Consider the following 24,651-nt stretch of genomic DNA (forward strand, 5'->3'; position numbering starts at 1 on the left):
TTAAGGCATAATACTAACTTCTTTAATATGACTTAAGGGGCAAAATGTGAACAGACTGAATTCAGGAATATGCCTCATAAAAAAAAGTAAACACAGGAAATTTAGGGATGCAAGATGACTTGTAACTGAAAAAAAATAACACATTTCAAAAAGAAAAGAGAAAGGATTCTCAGGTACTAATATCTCAACAGGACTCTTATTCACGATTGTATCTTAGCATTTCTTGGGTTTCTTAAGTTTTTACCTTTTAACTTTTATCTCATTATTATGTAAAACCAGTAATTATGCACAGATTTCTTACCATTACCCTCTCCAGTAAAAGCTCACATTAAGATACAGTAGATCAATAATACAGTGCTCCTTCAGAGATCATTAAGCCCTAAGAATTATCCCGCATCCTGCTGTGACAGGACACACAACACTATGCTTGAAATGTTCAAAAGTCATACAACTTTTAACAGATAGCATGTTGATGACAAATTGTGTGAAATTATGGAAATACGGTGCCTAAATTGTGCTTTTCAAACTGCTTGGAAATTTTAATTGAACTAGAGAAAATGCTGTGAAAAAACATTCCTACTAATAATATTTCTCAGAAATATTACCTTGCTATTTGTCCTGTTATGAACAATGAAAAGAAACCCAAAAGTACCACAACTCAAAAAAAGCTGACAACCATTTCCTAATCTCCCTTCCACATGCCCCCAAAAGAAGAAAACAAGTGAACTGTTAGTTTGCTTTTGAATTTTCAGTTTAGCATTACAAACCCTTTTGGGAGCCTTACACAAGTCAAGATTGGAAGCTTTCAGAGCATTTCTGACTGCCCCTAACATAACCACGAACATAACAGAACAAGACTTATCAAACCCAAAGGGTTAAATTATCTCTCCTAGAATATGAAATTTAAGAACATCATAAACCATCTGAGCTAGTAGTCCAACATCCTGAAAAATAATAGCATCCTTGCAAGCCCTCACCTCTTGACAGCAAACACACCCAATCTCACATGCTTCTGTGTCACGGCTATGCAACTCCAGCTGGTCACTCATCATCCAGACCAATCTACAGTCAACCTTCTGTCTAATTTGCCACCTCAGAAATAAAAAGCTGACAGCTACTTGCCCTAAATACTTTAGAAAGTCTCAAATCCTCTTCGGATTCCCGTATCATGTTTTTGAAAAAGATACTAGAAAAAAAAACAGAAGCAGAGTGCAGGAATGCCTTCTCAAATGCTTAAGACCTAAGGACTTCAAGCAAGCAAGCAAGCCTAGGTATCTCCTGGTTTACCACTGTGCTTGCTGGATCGGACATTTGCCAAACTATCCTGATTGTGAAACTTCGTCTTGTGTCCCCAAGGCAAAAGAAAACTGTTAAGCAGCACTTCTGCTTTTTGCCTCACACTCAGGTAGTGAGAACTCCAGTAGGTGCTGGAATAGAGTATGGCAGACTGCTCAGGGATCAGATTGAGTCAAAGCAGACTGTTCTAGATGGCACACTTAAATGAGTCATATGGTGTCAGACATGTTTCCAACTAGGACAGCTGTAAAACAATCTGCTCTATAATCTTGTTCTCCGAATGGAACATACCCAACACAGACAGAAACACCAGAAAATAAAATCATAATGTCCCAGCGAGTTGCAAAACAGGAACATCAGAACTGAAATCTGAGTTTGCAAGTTACAGCACAATTTCTTGAAAATCAGTAAAACACACTAAAAGCAGGGTGATGTAATGGTCAGAAAGTTCCTTGAAAGAACAAATGTTCTGGAAAGAATCTACAGTATTTTAACAATAAATGTTTCATTAATGTTAGCTCAGAAACCACAGAATGATTTGCAGCCTAGCCTCTGATGAAAACAAGGTTTTACAATCACATGCTATCAGCTGATCCTAGGAAATTCTTAACACCACATATTCAAGAGGCAAAACAAAAAAAAAAATCTTGCACTGGGTAAATGGATGGATCTAGAAGTAAAGGAAGAACGACATTTTAAAAACATTCAACTACAGACTACATTAATTCTGCTGCTCATCAAATAATATTTTAACAAAACATTAATCAAAGAAAAACTAAAAGGGCCTTAATACAAGTTATTGAAAGCTGTCAAAGATAAAGCTATTTAAAGTAAGACCTCATGATTAAAAAATACAACCAGAAGTAATTAGGTTAAGAGTTTGATACTGGATTTGCTTAACCAGGTAAAAGATCATGACCTTTTGCTTGGTTTAAATTTCTCTGACAAGTACAGCAAGTATTTTTTCTCACTGTCCTTGCAAATCCCTTCTTCCTCTTGTTCTCTGAATTTTAGGGATTATTCTACCAGAAAAACACTCATTTGAGTCAAGCTCCATTGATCTGAAATTTTTAGTCCCTATTCTGCAGATAAGATGGAAAAAAAACCTCCAACACTGTGATAAAAATCACCATGAACAGATAAAGAATATCAAGTATCTGATCTTCTTGAATTAAACCTAGCATTTTAACTGCACGACCAACTTTCAGAATCTTCTCTAGCTGAAGAGTCTAAATATTGACAAAGTAACTATTAAGCACCTTCCATTCTGCATATCGAAGTGAACAAACCAGCAATCATCACTAAAGTGACTAGATTTACTGATACACGGTATGAAAGGTACAACAATATCCCAATGAAGTCACTAAATCAAGATAATCACTTGGAACATAACCACAAAACGCAGTGGCCTAAATGTGAGAAGCAGTCACAGTGGCCTATGCATATCCATTATTCAGAACAAAGTCCTTCATTAATGACAATTTATTAAGAAGAGGGTGGATGCTTATATTTTTCATTTAAATTCAATATGCAGCTCAGTACTAGACAAAAGGTGGGTGCCCATTTACACGCAACAAATATCACTTTTTAAATTGAATTTTATAAATCCTACTGAGTCTTAGGTTTATATTTTATTATTTGTCAATAGAAGGCAGTTCCATTCCAGGTAAAAAAATGTCTGAACCACATGCTTAGACCATCTAAAAAACATCAGCAACTATTTACCTTAAAACAAAACATGCATACTCTTCTGGAACTTAATAAAAACATACATGTTGTATGTTATACAATATAAACATACATGTACAGTCAGGTATGACTGCTTTAACAGAAAAGAATTACATGGTAAGGCTGGATTTCACTACAAATTCCACAGCCAGACAAAGGAAAATCCTAGCTACCAGAGAATTAGAGGAATCTTGTTTGAAAGATGTACTCAAAGAACAAGTATAATGTGGATGCACATGTTTCTTCAACAGTAAAACAGAGCAAAGGAGACCTAACAGATTTGTAATTGTTACTTTTACCTGTATGTCTATGTTCAAGAACAGAATCCTACAGAATGGAAATGACCAAGGTGATTCTGTATGAACTGGTGAGTTTGAAGATGTGCAAGGCAGAAATCTGGACATTATCTTATAAATCTGTTGTGTATACAAAAAGATCTAAAGACAAAATACACTCTTTGTATAGATAAATCAAGGACAATGAAGTACCAGGCTAATCTGTGTAAATGTATAACCTATAACAAAAATTACCTCCAACAAAAAACCTTGTCATTAATAAATAAACTTTATTAAAAAAACCCAAAACAACAACTTTTTGAAGTTCCACATAACAGTCCAGTAGTTTATCTTAAGACATCAGGCTCGAAGACCAGAACAGCAGGAAAGAACATATATCACACAGAACTTCGAGGATTAATTTTTCCAAGTGACTATGGTAAGATGGTCTCACCAACAGTGGTTACAGCATGCAAGAGCCATGTCCTGATTGCAGAGAGGGACCAGAGCTTGGGGCTATATTGGGGGCACGGCTACATTGCTATTCTGCACCTCCCAAATCATCGCTGGGGGTTGTGGTGTCAGGGGGAAGAATATCCACATCCCCATTTTTGTCCCGCCTCTCTTCATTAAGGCTGAGTTGCTGGGAACAGCCCTGCAGACCCCATCCTCTGCGGCTGCCATTCAGCACTTTCCCACTCCTGCGAGACGTGACCCCAGGATGTGGTTCTGAAAAGCGGGAACACGGCTCTGGGATGTGGCTCTGAAGAAGTGGTGGAGCCGTGCGGAGCTGAGCCCAGCAGAGTGGCCCAAAGCAGCAGCAGAACTGAGTCTGAGCTGAGCCTGAAGCCAATCCTGGTCCAGTGGAGCAGCGGTGCAGCACAACACAGATGATCCCACTTTCAGGGTTTTGTCTGTCATTGTTTTCCATTGTGTCAGGCTCCGGGATAGGGAGAGCCAGCTGTGCGGAGTGCCCACCATCTTGTCTTTCTCCCACTTTGACTTAAGTCAAAGTGGCAAACACCTTTTGTGCATAAAGCACCCTCCTTTATTTTTGTATGCTTTTGTTATTAATATTGCTGCTGTGACTGTGCATTTCTTACTCCACTGCTGTTTGCTTTCAGTTATCCCAACCCATAGTCTCTGCCTTTGTCCCTCTCTTACTGTAGAGGGCAAGAAGGGAAGTGGCTTATTTGGAGTTTAGTTTCCAGATGGTGATAAACCACCACAAATGAAGACAACGACATCCCTCATGCAGCTACATATATACTGGCTATTTGATGACTGGTCCATCTATACCTAGGTATCTTAAGAACTTTTCCTTCCTGCAAAGGTTACCAAACTGAGTGCATTTAGCAATATGAAACACTCCCTGAGAAAGTTAGGTGAATATATCACTTTTTATTATATACTAAATAAAGAAATCAGTCTCTTACAAGCTTGGGACAGTAGTAACAAGCAAGTACAACACTAAATGCTTAAAAACTGTTCCTGTCAGCTCTAAATGCAGGTCTCAAGCTATCCTATACAAGTATGGCTATTTGTTGAATCCTTTAAAAAAAAAAGTCACTCAACCCCAAACCAAATTATATCTTGCAGTAAGAAAAACAGAAAACGCATCCTGAGTTAAGCTTGGCAATTCATGGCCATGGAAAGAAGTGAATCTGGATGGAGATGTAAAAAATATTTTCCTACCAGCTATCACTGTATAGTGGGAACAGTAACACATGCAGGCAACATGGGTAAGGTACTAATATGCCAGTGAATGCTCTAAATCAATTTTAACAGTCTTCTGGTACTTTAGTAATGTGGTGTTAAACACTTTGTAAGAGGAAAACCCTAACAATCTAGGTTTCCCTCTTTACTCAGAAGCACAGCACAGTACAGCTTCTTAAAATGCACAGCACATAACGTCAATGGACTAGAAGTTCTGTTTATCGTGTACTGATTTGGATCAATGACCAAAGCAAGGAGACACAAACTAAAAGTATTACCTCAGTTTCTTGCTGTTTCCCATCATGTTGAGGCCGATTGCGTTCCCTTTAAAAAGTTTGAAGCCTCCAGCTTTGCCTCGCCTCGCGTACGCTTTTATGGCCTCGCCGCTGGTGCCAATAGCTCCAGGTCGACAACGAACTGACTGTCACAACAGAATTCACACAGGTTAAAATAACTGTATAACTATGCAGAAGTAAGAAGGAGAAAATTAATGCAAAATATTAATATAAGTATTACTTTGGCTTCGTTTTCAAACTGCTTTTATACCAAATTTCACGCAAAAGATAGTCTTTATATCCATACTATGATTTCTTACTAAACAAAGTACAATATATATTTTATATTTAGTACAGTATTTATGATAATTGTGCAAACTTAGAAGTAGTTATTCTTGCTCATACTTTTCAGAATACTACAGAGATCAAGAGGGGAACAAAAACTACCAGGGTAGGCAGATAAACAGCTTGAGATATGTTCCTAAAACACAACAGAAACTTTCATTTCTTTACAATGCACACATGGCTACGCAATACTGTTAAAGAACCTAAAAAGCTTTAAAGGTACATTTTCACCACGAGATAAACCAATTATTTACCTTTTTTTCTTCATTGGGACTGAAAGGCCCATCACTGTCATCTAAACTGAGCAGATTTGCCTCGCTAGACAGGTGTGGGAGAGAAAAGCACATACATTATAATCCAACAGAACACCCACAAAACATTCTAAATGCAAAAGGCTTTTTCCCCCCTTCCTTCTACATTTAAATGCATCATATACACATTGTATAAATATGCACAGAACAACAGGAACATGAAATGAGCAACAGAGTGATCAGATACATAATGTGAACATGAACTTGGAGTGTACATCAAATTATTTTGCAGAAAGCAAAACCAAAATGATCAATTCAAAATAGACAATGCTACTGAACCTTCAATATGGTTACAACAATATTACTGACACTATAAAATATTCGATACTCTCTGCATAAATTGAGTCTAAAACTTCATTAACTTATAAAACATCATCTTAGCTTGTTTGTGCCTATCAACATTCAAGTATGTTGTTTAAAACTGCAAACTTCAGAGTGCTTTAGGAGAAAAACTTTATGTAACTACATTTTACCCCACAGCAATTACTACCAAAGTACGTCTTCCTAAAAACATATTCAGTTTGGTTCTACTGCTTACTAAAATGTGTTTCTTTAGCACTTTCAGTATCTGTAATCCCAAAGCATTAGAATGGGGAAGAAGACAAGGGGGAAAAAAAAAGAAAAAAAAAAAAAGAAAAAAAAAAAAAAAAAAAAGAAAAAAAAAGAAAAAAAAAAAAGCCACTCCATGATACTCTAAAAACATTCTTTTCAGTAATAGGCAGTTATCCTCAGGTAATCTTAAGTATTCAAATTGGAGCCCAAATCACATGTTTCATACTGACAGCAACTAGATTAGTCTAACATATTCTTGCTCCCAGGAGAAGAAACTTGCAGACAATCCCTTCTCATCAATCCTGAAAAGGTTACTCCTATGTTTGCTACAACAAAACAATACAACTTTTAGCCAACTTGCAATTGCATGGTTTGAAAAGTTTTAATCAATATCATTCAGGCAGAAATTCCTTAAAATAAAAGCAGTTACGCCAGGTGTTAAAAGGGAAGAGCTACACAAGAGAAACAAACATTTCTTAGCTGTGTCAGTTCGACATGCTGGCTCGCAATACATACAAGTGACTTTAGCTCTTCATATATAAAAAACTAATCACTCAGTACCCCATCTCTCAAGCTCCTCAAAACTTTTTCCATGCACAATATTTCCCTTCATGTTACAATTTATTCTTCCATCTTATGCAATACAAATATCACTAGAGCAAATAAAAATAAAATAAAAATGCTGGGTGAGATCTACAGACTGAAACTTAAAGAGAGAAGACTGTGCACACAGTTGATTTTGAAATGGGAAGAATGATGTAAATATAAACATATAGCCAGCGGTACTGTTGTATTTTCCTTTAAGTTACACAATTCTAGGTGCTCAATGGTAAAACAGTCTAGTGGATTCATCACTAATTTCAAACAAAGGCAAAGAGTACACTTGTACTTCTGTACAGACTACACATGGATATTAAAATTTTTTATATACTGAAACAATTTTTTAATTTCTCTTTCAGAACAAATCATCCTTTCAAGGGAGGCTTATGGAGCCTTCTCAAACGTTCATCAGTAGACACAGAGTTTAACTATTTCAGAAGTTTTCCACACCCTGAAAAATAAACAAAACTCTGCAGCATAGACATGAGCAGCAACCTACAGTACCTACAGCTCTACCACTTGCCTATGGTGCTGCATTAGATCATTTCACCTTTAGGAATGTTTTTGTTCTTTAGCTTCAGTTCATATACAAATGATGACTATTTTCAAAACACCTTTGTACCGTGGCAATACTTTTAAGATTTCAACACGCTTCAGTACTGCAGCCATTTTTACAAAGGGCAGTTGAGGGGGCAGGTAAGAGAAGGTTAACACATTGCAAATGACAAAAACACTGAGCCAAGGCTTAAATCAGAGTGAACAAAAATAACTTATCATGCAACATGACTAGAGCAGCATTAGCAAATTGTGAGTTTTAAATGAACTGATACTTTTAGACCTTAAGGAATGCGAAGCATATGCATCAGAACCAGAAAAGCTGTTTTTTTCAGAGAGCAGAATACATAACAACCGAGCAACGTCTATTTGTTCACGTATCACATGCTTCCTGTTGCCTGCTTCAATGATGCAATTTATACAGGCAGGAAAAAACCAAAACCAACCCAAAACAAACATTATACTACTCCCCTGACATACCAGTGAGTAACATTTTTAATATCCCTGAAATGAAACCTCAGCTGTCTTGCTGGGAGGATGTCCCCAAACTCTGTCACTTTCAACCAGGGAACCATGGGTTTCCTGGTTAATTTCACATTGGAACATAATTTCTAACTTGTCAATACATTCCTTAAAATTTTATAACAAGTGAATGTTATAGCTTTACTAATATTAAGGGAAAAAAAATCAGAAGTAATTTACCTAAACAGAGTTCTTAAGGGAGTTCATAATTACACATTCAAATTTAGGCACTTTACAATAAAACAAAAATTTCTGTTCACTTACCTCTAACCACTTGCCATTTGCTTGATGTTTTAAAACCCTAAGAACTATGCAATAGTTGGTCAGACAGCTGGGATTAATAGGCTATGTTTTCACTATCATCTACAAGCAACCCAAACTTTAAACCTCTGTTGACTATTGAGGTTACACTCTAATAAGCTGCAAGCATATTTCTATCAACTACCAACTGATCCAGTCACATTTCAAACATAATAGGAATTCCTCTCTGAAAACTATTACATATAAAACCAGTAGGTTGATGTATTTGCCCTCACAGCACACTATGTACATTCTTTGTTTTAAATTACATAGTGGTAGGCAGCACACTAAAAAAGCCACACTATCAGAGGCACAAGAGAAGTAGTAGCATTATTAACTCATTTACAGTGCCATTCCATTAAAAATAGTTATAATTTTAGAAGTTTTCATCAATTTAAAGGCTACAGTGCCCTACTAACAGGCTCACAAAAGAAGTATAAAACATCTATATAACTATGGGAGGGTTATATATTTATAACCCTCCCATAGTAATACAAAATTTTAAGCACTGGAAAAAAGCTCAATGTAAATATATAACACAGTACAATGTTTTTCCATTTGTCAATGCATGGAAAAAAGAAGTTTATTCCCCTAAATGGAAGGGGCAAAAAATAAAGCTTTTTGAAAGAAAATGGTAGTTAAGTAAAGACACTGTACTGCAAATAAATTAGAGCCATTTATTTGTATTCCTTGTTCTTGATAAGGCTACTTTTATCTCAGTGGAAGGCAGAAGTCTAGACTACTAAGAAAACAGTGTGAGAGCCACGAGAAATCTGGGCCCATCCATTTACAAAACCACTGTAGAGCATACTGATATATTTCAAAAACATTTACACAGATATTACAAAGGAAGTAAATATAAATGATCCAAGATGCTTCAAGAGAATCATCTGAAATGCCAGAAAGCATCTTATAACATGTTAATCTCATTAATCACTTGAATCTATTACTTCGACCATGTTTGCTTAAGTCTGCCATCCTTTCATATCTTCCACTACACAAGACCATCCTAATTTCCACCATTTATTCTGTGGTGGACTACACAGGTTTCAGTGTGCTCAGCTGACCCAACTGGTCTTTTTTTTTTTCTATTGTTCTACATAAAGGTAGATCTCCCTATGGGATCTCCAATCACAAAGCAAGGAAAGTCTCACGCCACTTGCTACTATCCTGAGTAGATCAAATCTTTTAGAACATCAAAAATGTTACTTTTACTTTTTCAAGCAGACTGAGTATTATCAGTAGGCATTTATGTAGGGATAAAATACTTGTCAATTACCATTCTTAATTTCTATAACTTGTTCCATGCAGGGTATCAACTCTAGCATCACTTTAAATTTATACAGAGTTGAGCGATCACTATTTTTCTGAACCTTCTTCAGTTTACAAATATTCTTTAGTCTTTTTTTGTTCGTTACTTTATATCTTAATCATTAGGACTCACTTCATCTACTTCCCAAGTAAGTTAAATGACACCCTTCTTTTAAAATAATCTACTTATTCTAAAAATTGCTGTGGTAGGAGGTCATTAGCCACATACTGTGTTCATCTCACTGAAAAAAAGATCATCCAAGCAGACAGCCAGTGCTGACCAACACCATTAGCACAAGTCTCACAGGGTAATAACAGAATGCAGCACTCCTTTAAGTGCTGAGATGTTGTTCCTAGACTAGTTCAAACCAAACCTACTGCGTGTCTGCCATTAGGAGGGCAAAAAGCTGTGATAAAGTCGGGCACTGTAACACCAGTACCTCCAAAACAAGCAGCCAGCTGTTTGCTTCAGACTCACAGCCCTCTCCACAAAGAAACCATATAAGAATCAAACACTGTGGTCAGTATCAGCACACCATAGCAAATGCCTACTAACGGCGCAATACACTCAAAATAGTGGGAGGGAGGCAAAGCTTTATGCTGGAACAACTACATGAACTAAAACTGCTAATCTTTGGAATGTTCTACTAAGGGTAAAGGAAATTTAGAAAAAAGGAGAAGAAGAATGTACTGTTATTTGTTTTCTAAAGATTCTCTTCTGTCAATGTTTTGCTGTATGAAACAAAAACGCATCAGAAAAACAAAAACCACGAATTCTTTCAAAATGCTAAAAGCTCGCTATGTCTTTATGATAAACAAACCCAGGTGATACCAAAAGTAAATATGTGGGCAGCTTAAAACATGTGACTGTTTGGAAGGAGTAAGAAATTGCCTCAAATAGTATCAGAAAATGGTTTAGTAAAGAAGACAAGATCTCTGGTTTAAATCAATTTTCAACTACTATCTGTAATTCAGAGTAAGATTCTGCATAATTCACAGATATAAAAGCACATCAAAAATGATCTAAGTAGGCAATAAAAATTCAATTCTAGCTATGGGAAAACTGTTTATTATAAAGAATATTTGAAAGGAATGAAAAATCACCCAGACATACAATCTTAAAATCAGATACAATTACATAAAGATTATGTTCCATTATAATTTTTCTATTTTTTTTTTAGCATCATTACTCTATACGTTTTTTATACTATGTTCTTAAATCAACATCAGCTGGGGATGGATGGAAAACAGCAGTAAATTACTAGTAGAAAAAAAAGCTGCTATGTTTTCAAATTTGACTTATTTCTAAAGGTAAGTAAAACGGAAATAGTAACTGCATGGTATGTACTGCCCTTATACTTAAAACGTGTTTGTGCGCACTACAAATGAATGTAAAGTTGCTAAGGAACAACACGTCCTTAACTTTATAAAACTAAAATGCCCTTAGTTTGTGAAGCCTTTAAAAGGTGCTTTCAACTTCCAATACAGTTCTGTTTCGACATGAGCTCTTAATGCTTACCTCACACTTCAAAGAACTCCTGCACTCATTTTTTAATTACTAAAACTTCACATTTCTTACATGTTTTACTAAGATTACAGCATAACCTGCTGTTGCAGCCCATGTGGTTATGTCTACTTTCCTACCTCCCTTCCAACACATAGTATTTGGGCAGAATATTAGATGATACAAATTCATATATGAATTATTTTTGTACTTAATCACAGGACCAGTGACTTCTTACTAAAGAACCACAGCATACCTTTTAAATTTGCAGGTCCTACTCTCCAGATATCTAAGAACAACAAATAAACTGACATGAATTCTTTGTGCATGACACTTGTTCTGTTAACCATTCGTTAGACATTTTGGGAAAAAATACATTAATATCGAGAAAACACATCAGTAACAATAAAATGTCACAAGAACCAAGTATGCATTCAAACTATACACACCACTAAGTTTTAGCCAAAATCCAAACATACCAAGTAAAGGATTAGAATATAAGGAAAAAAAACCCAGCCTTAACTCTATTCAGTGATTTAAACACAAAGGAAGAAAAACCAAGAATCTTTAAGCTTGGTTTAACTTGATGAAGGCCTAAAGCTACTGAAGTACTTTAACCAGTACTGTCAGGTACTGAGCAGCATCATCATCAAAGGAAGGAAAAGCTGAAGCTGCCTGGATACCCTACCTATCAACTCCCTTATTCTACATGTTCACATACTGCTTGTCTGCTCCTCAGACTTACAGAGAAGCTCCAAAGACAACTGCAGCTCTTGTGAAATGTACGTAATGCAAAGTGCCCTGTGTTGTTAGCCCCGTGTACACAATAAAGCTTACATTACAATGAACTCCTATTTGGCAATACTATTTAAAATAATCACTTATTTGAAATAATTTTTCTTAATCACTGAAAGTTTAAGATTTTATATATTGTTTCTTATTCATAAATTACAAAAAAGTAAGTATTTAATTATAAATACACATTTATACTTTCAATAGCCTAGATAAAAGCATCCTTACTCTTTCTCTGCATCTCCTTCACTTTCTTCTGCATGATCAAAGCTCCAATTACTTTTAAAACCTCCATCTCTCTTGGACTGTGATCTATCCAAAGCTGAAATGAGAACAAGTTAAGGTAAGTCTTGATTTCAAGTTGAGTTATTAATCAACACGAACTACAGGACTAAACCAGATGCATGTACTTTCCCCCAGTATTTATTTTATTGATGTCAATTTTTAACTATCATTTGATCAGTAAATCCATCAATGCAGTGGTGATCATTATTTCCCTAAATAAATAAAAGTATCTGTCAACATCTTATTAGCAGTAGGTTAGCAAGCTATTAAAAATTATGGCCAGAGGTCATGTAATAACTGTTTTCAACTGTTTTACTGATACCCATAAATTTAAGGGTAGTTTCTTTGACATGAACTATTTGCCACACACAGAAAGGGTGCTAAAATGTATTATTTACATGACTAATAACCGAACATGAATTGAATTTTTCCCTGTAAAAGCAGCAGTTCTGAACTGCCCCACCAAGTACAATTTCAATATAGTATGCTGAATTTTTAATTCAACATCTGACACTGACCTGAATTTACACATGATGAAAATTGAAATTTCAGTGTTAACATCAACTAAGTAAAAAACTTTCTGCCATACTACATAAAAATTCAAATCTCTCTACTACAATATCCACCCTTATGGAGTTTTTTATATAATATAAAATATCATGGCATGGAGTACTCTTAAGTGAAGGTGTTCCAGAGCATGGAGACAGCACTCATTAAAGCAAGGCCCTAAATATTGCCATGTTCCCCTGGGCCCTAAATACTGCAATAAGGAGCTGTCTCACACAAATTCTGTATGACAAACTGTGCAGCTGCTTTGATTTTGGTTTAATTAAAGTGTGTTTTTTCTTACTACATTTTACATTGTTGGAAATGCATTTAGAAATAATGAATGAAACTGATACACTCTGATAGAAAAGAGGAAGAAAATCACAACCAACAAACTATATCTAGGATAAAGTATAAACAATGCACAAAGAAATATTTATTGCATTTTCAACCTCTGCTTCCAACTACTTGCATCTACTGCAGGCTTCCTGAGCCATGAGTGAATATGTTAAAGACATATTTTTGTGCTTAACAGCTTTTCCTACCCTTTTCTTCTCCCTGCTTGCTTTTTAATCAAGCCTGCTTTATAGAATCAACAGCATCTTGCTGCAGAAAATACCTCAGCTGAATTACAGGAGTATCACCTTTTGTTGATTATGAGTCAATATGGCACCTTTTGCTCTTAGTATTCTACTTCTCCAGTCCATGTACTCTGGAAGACAGTAATAAGTAACCCTTCCCTATTCCCTCATGATTGCAGAGATCCCTGTTGTATTCTTTCATGGTCTTCCTTTCCCAGGCAGAACAACAAAAATACTGAGTCAGCTTAATTTTTCCTCACATGAAAGCTGTTTCATGCCTTTAAATCCCTCTGGACGCTTCTCTTTGAGCCTCTTCTAGTCTACTGTACCCCTTCTGAGATGAGGATACACACACTACAAGGGATACTCCAGATGCATTCATCCCATGAATTTCTACAGAAGCAGAATGTTGTTTCTGTTTTGTTCTTTTTTCCTTTCATAGTCAATCTTTACATTGGATTTGCTGTTTTCACTAAGGAGAACGGCACTGATCTTTAGCTACTAGATAATTCCATCTTTCACTCATGATTGGTTAAGAAGCACTTCAGAGCAAGTCATTACCTAGAAAAATGCTCTTTTTTTCACTTCTAATTTGCCTAGATTACTTGGCATTTACCTACACAGAATTTAATGGATGATTTCAACCTACGTAATTCAAAGCCTGAGCATTTACAACTTCCTTTAAATAGCTAGCCATTATACTAACCCAAGTATAGTTTAAATATCTGCAAACTTGGTCACCTGGCTATCACACCCTTTTTCTTATACCTGTGCACCAATGTTATAGATCCTTGTGCAATTCAATCAGTTACTCCTATTACAATATAAACCTTTTCTGCTATCTCTTTCTAACTCTTCACAACCGTTTCTTTATTAAAGTCTCCATTTTATTCAGAGGTAATTTAGCCTCTCCCAAAGCCTTTGATAAATGACTTTGCAGAGGGAACAACGAAACCGATTCTGGTCTCCATTAAAATTCCCATGAATTCAGGTTGCATGGTCACAAAGCTCACTGATGTAAAGTTCCTCAAATGCCTCCACTGCCTTTTTAAAATGCTGATATCATGCTGGCTACCCTCCTTACCTGTAGAAGAAATATGATGCTAACCACAAGCAATACACTTAGCCATTAGCTCCTTTACCCCCCAGTTCCTGTTACAACACTTGGATGAATGCCATGTGATCATGCTGCCTTGTTCACAGTTTGCTCAATGTTCTGCAATTTCTTCCACTGATGCTTCATTATAGTCCTACACTCTGTCACATTCCTCGTTAAGAAACATTTTGGCATGAAGAGCCCTCTAAGTGTTGCCAAAGTGAGTGCAAGCAATTCCATTATTCAGCTGTGACCTTATATACTCCAAAGCCACCTTTTACAACTGGCTTGTCTACTGATCCTCCAGACACTCCTCAAACTTTCCTCCTGAGTTTGAAGAAATACTTAAAAATAGTTTTTATGTCTGTTGGGAGCTACTAATCAATTTTTCCCCACCTCATTATAATTACAGGTTAAATCCAGCAGCTTTTTTATTATTCTGTGCTTTCATTACTAAGATAAAAGATTTAATTCAAGAACTATGATGTTTAAAAGACTTAATTCAAGAACTACGATGTTTTATTTCAGATATTATATCTTACTCTGTTGTTTAGCCAGGCCAGCATTTGGAGAGCCTTTTGAAATCTACTTAAACAAGTAGCATGCATGCTGTAAGCCTCCTATATCTTTAAATAACTCCCAAGCTGACTACAAGTATTTTACCCTCCAGTTACATCTTTTCTTTCTTTTTCAAAAAATTTCTTCGTATTTTCTGTAATTCTTTTTTTAATTAAGCATTTCTGTATTGGACAGTTCACCCACTGCTACTGATCAGTGCAGCCACCCATGGAAAATGTCCTAGTATCCCAGTTCTGCTCATTCAACTCTGGATCAATTTTCACTCTCTCTAGCACTCTTGGTTCTAACAAAAATGTAAATCTAGAAGTATACCAACATGTTATCCAGAGTGTTCACCTGAGTTACTTGATCTAGGTATCTGATTCCATACAGGGTTTTTAATTGTTTTAAGGGGATAACAGGTAATCTGTTACACAGGCTAAGCTGCTGACTATTTTGCACTATGATTTAAATTTGCAACCCCTATGATGCAATTTTTCAAGGTCTTTTTAATCAGCAAGGCACATCCATAACCAGAGGTGAAAATATTCAAAAACCAGAGCTAACCCTAAGGCATTGTGTTGAGAGAAGGCAATCGCTGCACCTCTCCCGAAAACAGGCAGCATGCTGGAGCAGATTTCACTCTCATTTTCCCTCCCACTACTAACTCCCTTTGGTGCTGCCACACCAAGGGAGATAGTAGTTCTCAGCCTAAGAAATTACTTGGAATTTAACTGGTTACACAAGTGTAGCTTACACATTTCACTGCTTTTGAAAAAAAAAAATGGATTTTTTTCAACAACAGTTACATGTAATTTCTAATAAGCCAATTTTAAAAATTCCTGAAAAAATAGTGTATTACATTAGGACGTTTATGTCATTACTAACCACACCCTGAAGCCAGATTTTTAAAAATCTCCATACAGTCTTTTTGTGTAAAACACAATTATCACCTTTTGGATTAGAAAGCAAAATATGCCTGTAGGAGAATGTCAGAAAGCAGATCAACACCTTCAAATTACTGTGTGGACACTGTTTTGCAAACTCCTTCAGCAGGAGTTACTGTCATTCAAGAGTGTGGCTAAGAAATTCCTAAATGGAAGGTAAAAAAGTTCATTGTGAATATCCATGAAATAAGGGCAAAATTTTGCAGTGTCAAAAGAAGGAATCCTTTAAAATTCTGCCTGTCTAAAACATGAAATGAGAAGTGACATACGCAGTAGTTAGTAAAGTGCTAGTGTCCAGCAAATAACATCATCTTGGAAGATTTGTTTTTTGCATGTTTTATACTTCATGCTCTAAGGTAAATCATTCCATACCAATCTATACTACAACTCACTAGAAAAACATCCCTATTGCTTTACTGCTTTGTATGTGATGCTGTATTGGGTTTGTGTGGCAAGATTTTGGTAGTGGTGGGGAGCAGCAGGGGATCAGAGGGCCTCCCCTCTGTGCCTGAGAACATCATGGAGCAGATCCTCCTAGGAGATAGGCTAAGGCACATAGAAGGCAGGAAGGTGACCCAAGGCAGCCAGCATAGCTTAACTAAGGGCCAATCATGCCTGACCAATCTGGAAGTCTTCTATGATGGAATGACAGCAATGGTGGACAAGGGGAAGACTGACATATGCCATCTACCTGCACTTCTGTAAGTCCTTTAGTATGGTTCCACATGATGTCCTTATCTCCAAATTGGAAAGACATGGATGGTCTATTCAGTGGGTAAGGAAGGGGCTGGATGGATGCAGCCAGCACACTATAGACAATGTCTCTGTGTCCAAGTGGCAGCTGGTGACAAGTGGTGTCCTTCAGGTCTCTCCTGACTCTCGGGATGGTTGCTCTTCCATGTCTTCATCAATGACATGGTGAGATTGAGCACACCCTAAGGAAGTTGGTAGATGACACCAACCTGAGTGGTGCAGCTGACACAGTGGAAGGACATGATGCCATCCAGGGGGACCTGGACAAACTTGAGAAGTGGCCTTTCCCTTGAAATTCAACAAGTACAACAGCAAGGTGCTGCACCTGAGTTGAGAGAGTCCCAGACATGAGTACAGACTGGGAGAAGAAGTCACTGAGAGAAGCCCTCTGGAGAATACCTGGGTGTTCTCAAGGATGAAAAGCTGGATATGAGCCAACAGTGCTCAACGGCAGCCCAGAAGGCCAATCGTCTCCTGGGCTGCATAAAGAGCTGAGTGGCCAGCAAGCCGAGGGAGGTGACTCTGCTCCACTACTCTGCCCTCGTGAGACCCCAGCTGGAGTGCTGCATCCTGCTCTGAGGCCCTCAACACAAGGAAGACACGGATCTGTTGGAGTGGGTCCAGAGGAGGAGGACCACAAAGATGATCAGAGGGCGAGAGCACCTCTCCTACAAAGACAGGCTGAGAGAACTGCGATTGTCCATCATGGAGAAGAGAAGGCTTTGGAAAGACCACACTGTAGTCTTGCAGTACTTCAAGTATCTTATAAAAAGAAGGGAGAGGGATTTTTATATGGACAGATAGTGACGGGACAAGGGGCAATGGTTTTAAACTGAAAGAGGGCAGGTTTGGATTAGATGTATTACCAAGAAGTACTTGGGAGGCACAGACTGCCCAGAGGCTGTGGATGCCCCACCCCTGGAAGTGTTAGAGGCCAGGCTGGATGGGGTCCCGAGCAACCCGATCTAGTGAATGGTATCCCTGTCCAAAGAAAGGGTGCTGGAACTAGATGCTAACACCTAACCTTTGTATGATTCTCTAAGATCAACTCACCAAAGAAGCCACATGCCTGTGCTGTCCACACAAAGATCAACTTTCCTAGGAAAGTAACCTTTTCATCTATATCACTGGTTTGTCAGAGTAACTCCCTACGACCCCCCGGAATACAATAGCAGAGACTTCAAGGTTTCTATGGCGCACATTGAAACTTTTGTAAGTCTTTCATCTGCTGAGATCTCATCTATTTCTGTGTGTACATGAACCATCCTAAACACACAGTCTAGATCAAACAAAGGTTTGGTTCAGGACCCAGATGCTTTTTCAGGAACACCTGAAGTTTACATTCTTTTTCCCCAGTTGCTGGTAAAGAAACACTGCAAGCCTCATCTTACAAATGCTTACACCATCACAACTGCAACCAACTTATCACATACTGCAGTGCTCACAGAGAAAATGTAAATTAATTTAAATGTACTCAGAATCATTGCCTTCATCCAGACTCATATTTAAATAAATGAAAAAGAATGCTTCTAAGCTTTCTAATCTGTTGCTCATTTAGAGTCATCAGATATATTGTTAAGAGGATACAAGTACTCATAAAACTCTGACACAGAAATATTTTTTGGTTTACTTTCCCCATCGCTTCATTATTCTTCCAGACAGGCTTCTATGCAAAACAGCTTTTTATCTTCCAGCTTTGATACCATGAGCTCTACTACATCAACTGTGTAACCACAGTGAGGTTGCATTTTCACGTTCTGAAGCAGCACTACATGAACAGTTTTACAGGCCCCTCACTCTACCTAAGAACTCCAGATTCTTGCTCCTGTCCTGCACCCTGCAGTATGTCAGCACTGACAGAAAATCTGGGGAAGGAAACCAATTCAGGCAAGAACCCCTCAAGCAGCAGGGGAGGGGAAAAGTTATTTTTCAACAACATCAGTTCCCTCCTCCTGTTCAACCACACTAACACAATGCAGCTGTGACAGCACAGCAGAGGTAAGGTCCATCCAACTAATATAAGTACTACAGATACCAAGGAAAATTCCATAGAATTATAGCCTAATCTACATTTATAGGTATAAAGATCTAGTGCTTAAACGATGCTTTAACTTTCCACTCCCTAGGTTAGCTGCAAAGGCAAAAAAAAAAAAAAAACAACAACAAAACAACCCAGCCAAAAGTACCTCCAGTAACAGGCAGTAATCATAACCTGATACTAGCTGAGATATTAGTGAAGCAGAGTTCAATAGTGAAGTTCTATGATACCAGTGTAATGGATATCAAGCACAGACATTCCTCTGCACATGAAGGGAATTCAATTTCTCAGCTGGCTAATAAAAACATCCACACCCTTCCAAGAACTTGGTGTCCACAGAAAACCAATGATACATACAGAGCATTCATTCCTGGACAAAAGCGTTCATGCTCCTGAAAAGTGAAAGCATTTATGAAAGTTCTGTACTTCAAAGATATCAAAGAAATCATCTGCATCTTCTGGTAAATGACTGTGGTTTTTTCAGGGCTTGCATGCACATTGGGCTGCCAACATTGCAGGATATGGCACTGATGACAGGACTGAAGAACACAGAACTGTGTAAGTTTGATTATTCGCTGAACTGTTTAACATTTTTTAAGTATTAACAAGGACTAACAGAGGAGGATAAAGGACAGAGCTTTGAAGTATGTTAAACATTTTCTTTGTGATGCCTTTGAAAGTTTTTCTGCTAAGACAGCAGTGATAACCACACAATGGACAACTAATGCTGCTTCACCTTTTCTACTGATTCTCTCAACACAGGTGTAGAGATATCCACCCCACCAAAGGATGCTACCCTTATGACAGCATCAGAAAACAATGCAGAAGTACTTCAAGAGGCCTCCCTTGTCTGCACCAGCAAAAGGAATGCTACAGAAAACTGTGGGCATTTTCTGCTCAATGAGATAGAAACCAAGTGACAAAAGACATGAAGCAAAAAAAAAAAAAAAAAAAAAAAAAAAAGAAGAACTCAATCCTTTTTTTTGTCATCCCAGATTTCACTGCTAAATTCTGGCTTCTGACCTCACAGTTACTCAGCTCTATCAACAGAATCTGTGGGAATGAAGTATCATCCAATGTCAAGGAAGATGGGATTAAGGAACACTTAAGCCAGTTTTACCCAAAGACTGGAAAAACATCAATGGCCTTCAAGAAGAAGGGCAGCAAGGATGATCTGGTGAACTACAGGCTAGTCTGCAAAAGACAGAACTCACTCTTTACCATGTGTGTGCTCAAGAGTGGACCACACTGACCTGAGAGGCATTAGAGACTGGACAAATCCCTGAGCAATCTTCTCTAGCTGGGTCTGGCTTGAACAGGATGTTCCAACCCATCTGAATCCAACCAGCTGTCAAGTAAAACCAGTGCCTGTTCATAGGTACAAAGCACCCTCTAAAGCAACTGCACCCCCATCACAAAAACTTCCAAAAAGGAGTACCTCAGCCTCTTTTCCCTCTCTGCGCAAGTCTGACTCCCACGAAGCTTTCCACACAAGTAAAATAATTTTGAGTAACATCAAAAGCAGGAACCAACAATAAACAGGGAAAAAAGAAGACACAAACCAAAAAGTAATTTTTTCATCTCTATCATTATGAATGCTTTACTTATGTAAGACCTCTTATTGCCAGACTGTTAAGAAATCAGGAAGAAAAGTTTGTTATTTTTATAGGAAAGTTAAGTCTAAGAGAGGTATGTTCTTATTTTATAGATAAAAATAGAGGATAAAAGGTGAGGTTAGCCTAGAGAACAATTTCTGAACTGCCAATTCACTCCCAAAATGTGAAAAAGTATATAAAGCCAACAAGCCATTTCACAGAAGGTGACAATTGAACAAGAATTCCAGAATACAATTTCTGTGAGAAATCAGTACATGACATTAATCACAGATGATCTCAAATTCTGAACACTGGAATGATTTTAGATGATGAGCAAAAGGCAGCAGGAAACCACACAGTATGGTCTGCACACTTCATTATGCACCAGGGGATCCATCTTCATAGAAAATCTAAGCTTGTGCAACTGAGAATACAGCAGCACTAAACAAACAGATCTATTTTTAGAAAGTGCTGAAAGGCAGTTACATACAGAGCAAGATTAATAACCTACCCAAACTACCTGGAAATTAGGCAACTGACACTTCAAGAAGGTTTCCACATTTGCCGCAGTAATTGGAACATCAGGTAGAAATAAAGCACTGTATCTACATACCAAGAGGAAGAAGAAAAAAAAGAATTTGCACTATTTAATACTTCTGGTTTTATCCTGTAAAAGTTCATGGATTATGTCAGATAGGTACTATCCCCATTGTAAAAAACATACAGAAATCAAAAGTCCAGAAAGGTTCCACAATCCCTGCAAGACCTTAACTTGCCTATGCAGGACAGAAGAATCAGAGACTCACAGAATGGTTTTGGCTGGAAGGGACCTTTAACATCATCTACTTCCAGGCCTGTCACCATGAGCAGGGGGAAAACATTCAACTAGAGCAGGTCGCTCAGACCCCCATCCAGCCGGGCCTCGAACACTACCACAAGAAATGTTTCTTCCGTAAGAGGAAACTCTAAATGTAATTAAAGCAGAAAAAAAGAAAAGAGCAAGACACCTCTTTGATGCTTTCAATTGTTCAAAATTCACATGAAACGGCCAGCAAAGAAAGCAAATAAAGAAAATGCTCAACAACCTCAATTTAAAAACCTCAAAATTTTGGTCACATGAACAAAGCACATTTCAGAAAAAAAACTGAGTAGGGAAAGGATGATGAAAAGAGTTAGTTAAACTATGTGGCAAGAAAAATACTTTCATTTGCCTTTCTGTAAAGGCTAAATACCTGGAGTTTTCTCCAATTCTTAGAGACACTGGCAAGCTTTCATACCCATAGAAGGCAGCAGTCAGCTGAGTTGGATTTTTCTTTCTTCCCCCTAATGAGCAGTGCCTTTTCCATCTAAAATAGGCTTTGCTACATGATAAAGAACGTTTTACTTTACCAATGACAGATAGTTTTTTGTGGTATATATCAGGTAAAGATTCAACTACAACATATCTGCCTTAGGGAAGAACTATTAAATCTCCACTGAAGTATTACTGTCCCAGGGCCAGGTGTATGCAATCACAACGACCTGGGCCAGAGTAGTCCTGAAGTTCACTTCTGAAAATTTATTCCCAATTGTAAAGGAGCTTTAAATTGTCTCTTAAGCAGTAAGCCTTGGTAGAAATAAAATTACAACAAACTCCAGTAAATGTTTCTAGAAGTGAGCCTCAGAAATTACAAAGGCAATTGTAAATATGAAACCTAACATCTACTGCATAGTTCAAATTCTCATCTAATGGGCTCTTGAATAATCTGTTAGACTGTTGTATTAAATTCTGTCAGCAGGATATTCATATTTTGCTAAATGAGCCATAAAAATTGGACATGTCAAACAAATACAACATTATATCCTATGACATTATTAAAAATGCATCGGTAGAATGAATTTTAGTACAAATTAAACAATTGTATGACATTGAATAAAAACATACTCATAAAATAAATATTTTGCAGCTGTTTCTTACAGATATAAATTTCTAAGATTACTTATTATTAATCATGTCATACAGTAATATGTTTTACCACACCAGCTGAATATTATTAGTATTTTTCACTCCTAAAACATTGTTGTGGCAAGTCTTACAATAAAAATAAACAAAATCTCAGGGAGATATGAGCAGGGAAACTTTGCTCCAGCTCATATGGTCTGAAAACAAACAAAAAGCCAGGAGGGCTTAACACAGAGTTCTAAATCATCACTGCTCTTTATCTATAATCACTCAAGACTAAGTCAGAGAAAGATATGCCAAAATCTTTCACTCCAAATTCTTCTTTCATAGGAATTACTGGGACACCTATGCAGAAATGTTTCCCTGCCTCATGCACTGCTTACAGCCTTTGTCTGTCAACAAAAACTTCTTAAAGGTTGGCTGACCAACCTGGGAAGAAATAACCACAGCCTGTTAATTCATTCCCTCCAGTCCGCAGCCCTCACCATAACCTTGTTCTTCACAGAAGAAAACCTGTTATTTAAAATAATTGTGTTTCCTTGGGCAGAATAAAGCTGCTCTGACACTAAAATACCTATTACAAAGTTTAAGCTATGTCTTACACCTTGGCCTGACTTAACAGATCACCAGGCAGAGCTGGAACAGGAAAGGTCCTATTCTCCACACAGGTAGAGAGAGGCTGCATGCTCTCCCCCATCCAAACCATTGTTCTACATCTACCAGTTACCCTTCAATGAGCAAATCCAACAGAAATCTGGCAAAGTGCCAACCTGGCAAGACAGAACACAGCAAGTTCAATCTCTCTGGCAAGAAACTGGTTAAGTCTCCAGGGTGCTGGAAAGTACATGCAGCTCTGCTTCCAAAATGGAGTCGCACCCACTACCGTGACATTCAGACACCAATTCTGACTTAATTACAGCTTGAGGTCAGCTTAACCTGAACATATTAGGCATGCTGGGCTGCTCAACACAGACACAGGAAGTTAGGAACACATGCTTTTAAAAATTAAATGTGTAAGATAAAGCTGCCAACAAATTTAATTCTATATAGTGAGAACAGCAATATTTTACTAATGCTTTAATTTTCTTCATAGAAAGTAGGTACAGAGCATTAGACAGATTTTATTCTATGTAAAAATATTGTTACCTTAAAAAAACTCTTCAAACTGAAACCAAGTAAGTGCCAAACCATGGGCCAAAAGAAAGGAACTTAACAAATGTGCTCCCCTCACCCCCAAAGCAAGTGCCTTTTACAACACCCAAGTTAAGATGAGAATTACATTTGTCCTTTTTCCCCAAACCCAGATTTCTTCCTGGTATCTCTACAGTATCCTCCACCACAACAGCTCCATTTTTATTTGGCTTCTCAGCCTCCCACCGCATCTTAAGCTATCCTGCACACTCTTGCACTCCTTTCTTTGCAACACACTTTGCATACAGTGTACTGTGCCCCAAGTCCTCTCACTGACTGTTCAGCCACTGAAGGAACTAACACCAGTGAGCAGCAAACCGAACCATGCTCAGGCAACGCTGAAACCTTCACTTCAGGTTATAAAAATATTATATATATGTATTTTGACACCTCTGCTTAATGGAGTGAGCAAGCTTCACAGAACTTCTGTATTTTTACCTGTAAGACCTTTACATCTCTGTAAATAAAAGAGTTTTAGTTTTGGGAAAATAAAAGCTATGCTACCGCATTTGTTACTCGAAACGAAACACAACAGCCAAGGACATTGAGGGTGGTAAGGCACTTGCAGAGGGTGCCCAAGGGGGCTGTGGATGCACCAACACTGGGAGTGTTCAAGGCCAGGTTAGATGGGGAAATCTGGCCTAGTAGAAGGTGTCCCTGCCTGTGGCAGAGAAGTTGGAAATAGGTGATCTTATTACCGGGAAGGAAGGAAGCAAAATAATGAGGTGACTCAAAAAGCCTTCATATTCTTACAAAGCAGTATTTATAAGAGGCAAGTTTGGTGGTTAGTCTCACATTACAGGATCTGCTACAACACAAAACACCTGGGTGCTCCTCAATCAAGAGACAAAGCTAAAACAATAGACTAGGTGAAGTCTGATACTGCACCAAAATCCATGTACAGTCGTCCAGAAACAACAGTAACAAAAGCCACAGTTGCTGCTGAAACCATTAAAAAAAATAATCTATATTATCTTTGTACATAAAACAAGAAGGAAAAGACTGAAATATCTAAACAGGATCATATCTGTGAAGGC

General features: G+C 37.6%; 1 protein-coding gene across 5 annotated transcripts in view; it reads right to left on the reverse strand.

Moving 5' to 3' along the window:
* Positions 1-24,651, reverse strand: part of SENP6 (SUMO specific peptidase 6) — a 72,995-nt gene that overhangs the window by 42,892 nt on the left and 5,452 nt on the right. For all 5 annotated transcript variants that reach the window (XM_066179664.1, XM_066179661.1, XM_066179665.1 and 2 more), the window contains exons 2-4: positions 12,311-12,404; positions 5,890-5,953; positions 5,294-5,436 (exon numbers count right to left, since the gene is read on the reverse strand). In XM_066179664.1, the coding sequence (XP_066035761.1) occupies positions 5,294-5,436; positions 5,890-5,953; positions 12,311-12,404 (301 nt within the window). The remainder of the gene's footprint in view (positions 1-5,293; positions 5,437-5,889; positions 5,954-12,310; positions 12,405-24,651) is intronic.

Source organism: Chamaea fasciata, unplaced genomic scaffold, assembly GCF_029207755.1.
Source record: "Chamaea fasciata isolate MVZ Bird 193981 ecotype frontalis unplaced genomic scaffold, bChaFas1.0.hap1 SCAF_3, whole genome shotgun sequence".
Classification (NCBI taxonomy): Eukaryota; Metazoa; Chordata; class Aves; order Passeriformes; family Sylviidae; genus Chamaea; species Chamaea fasciata.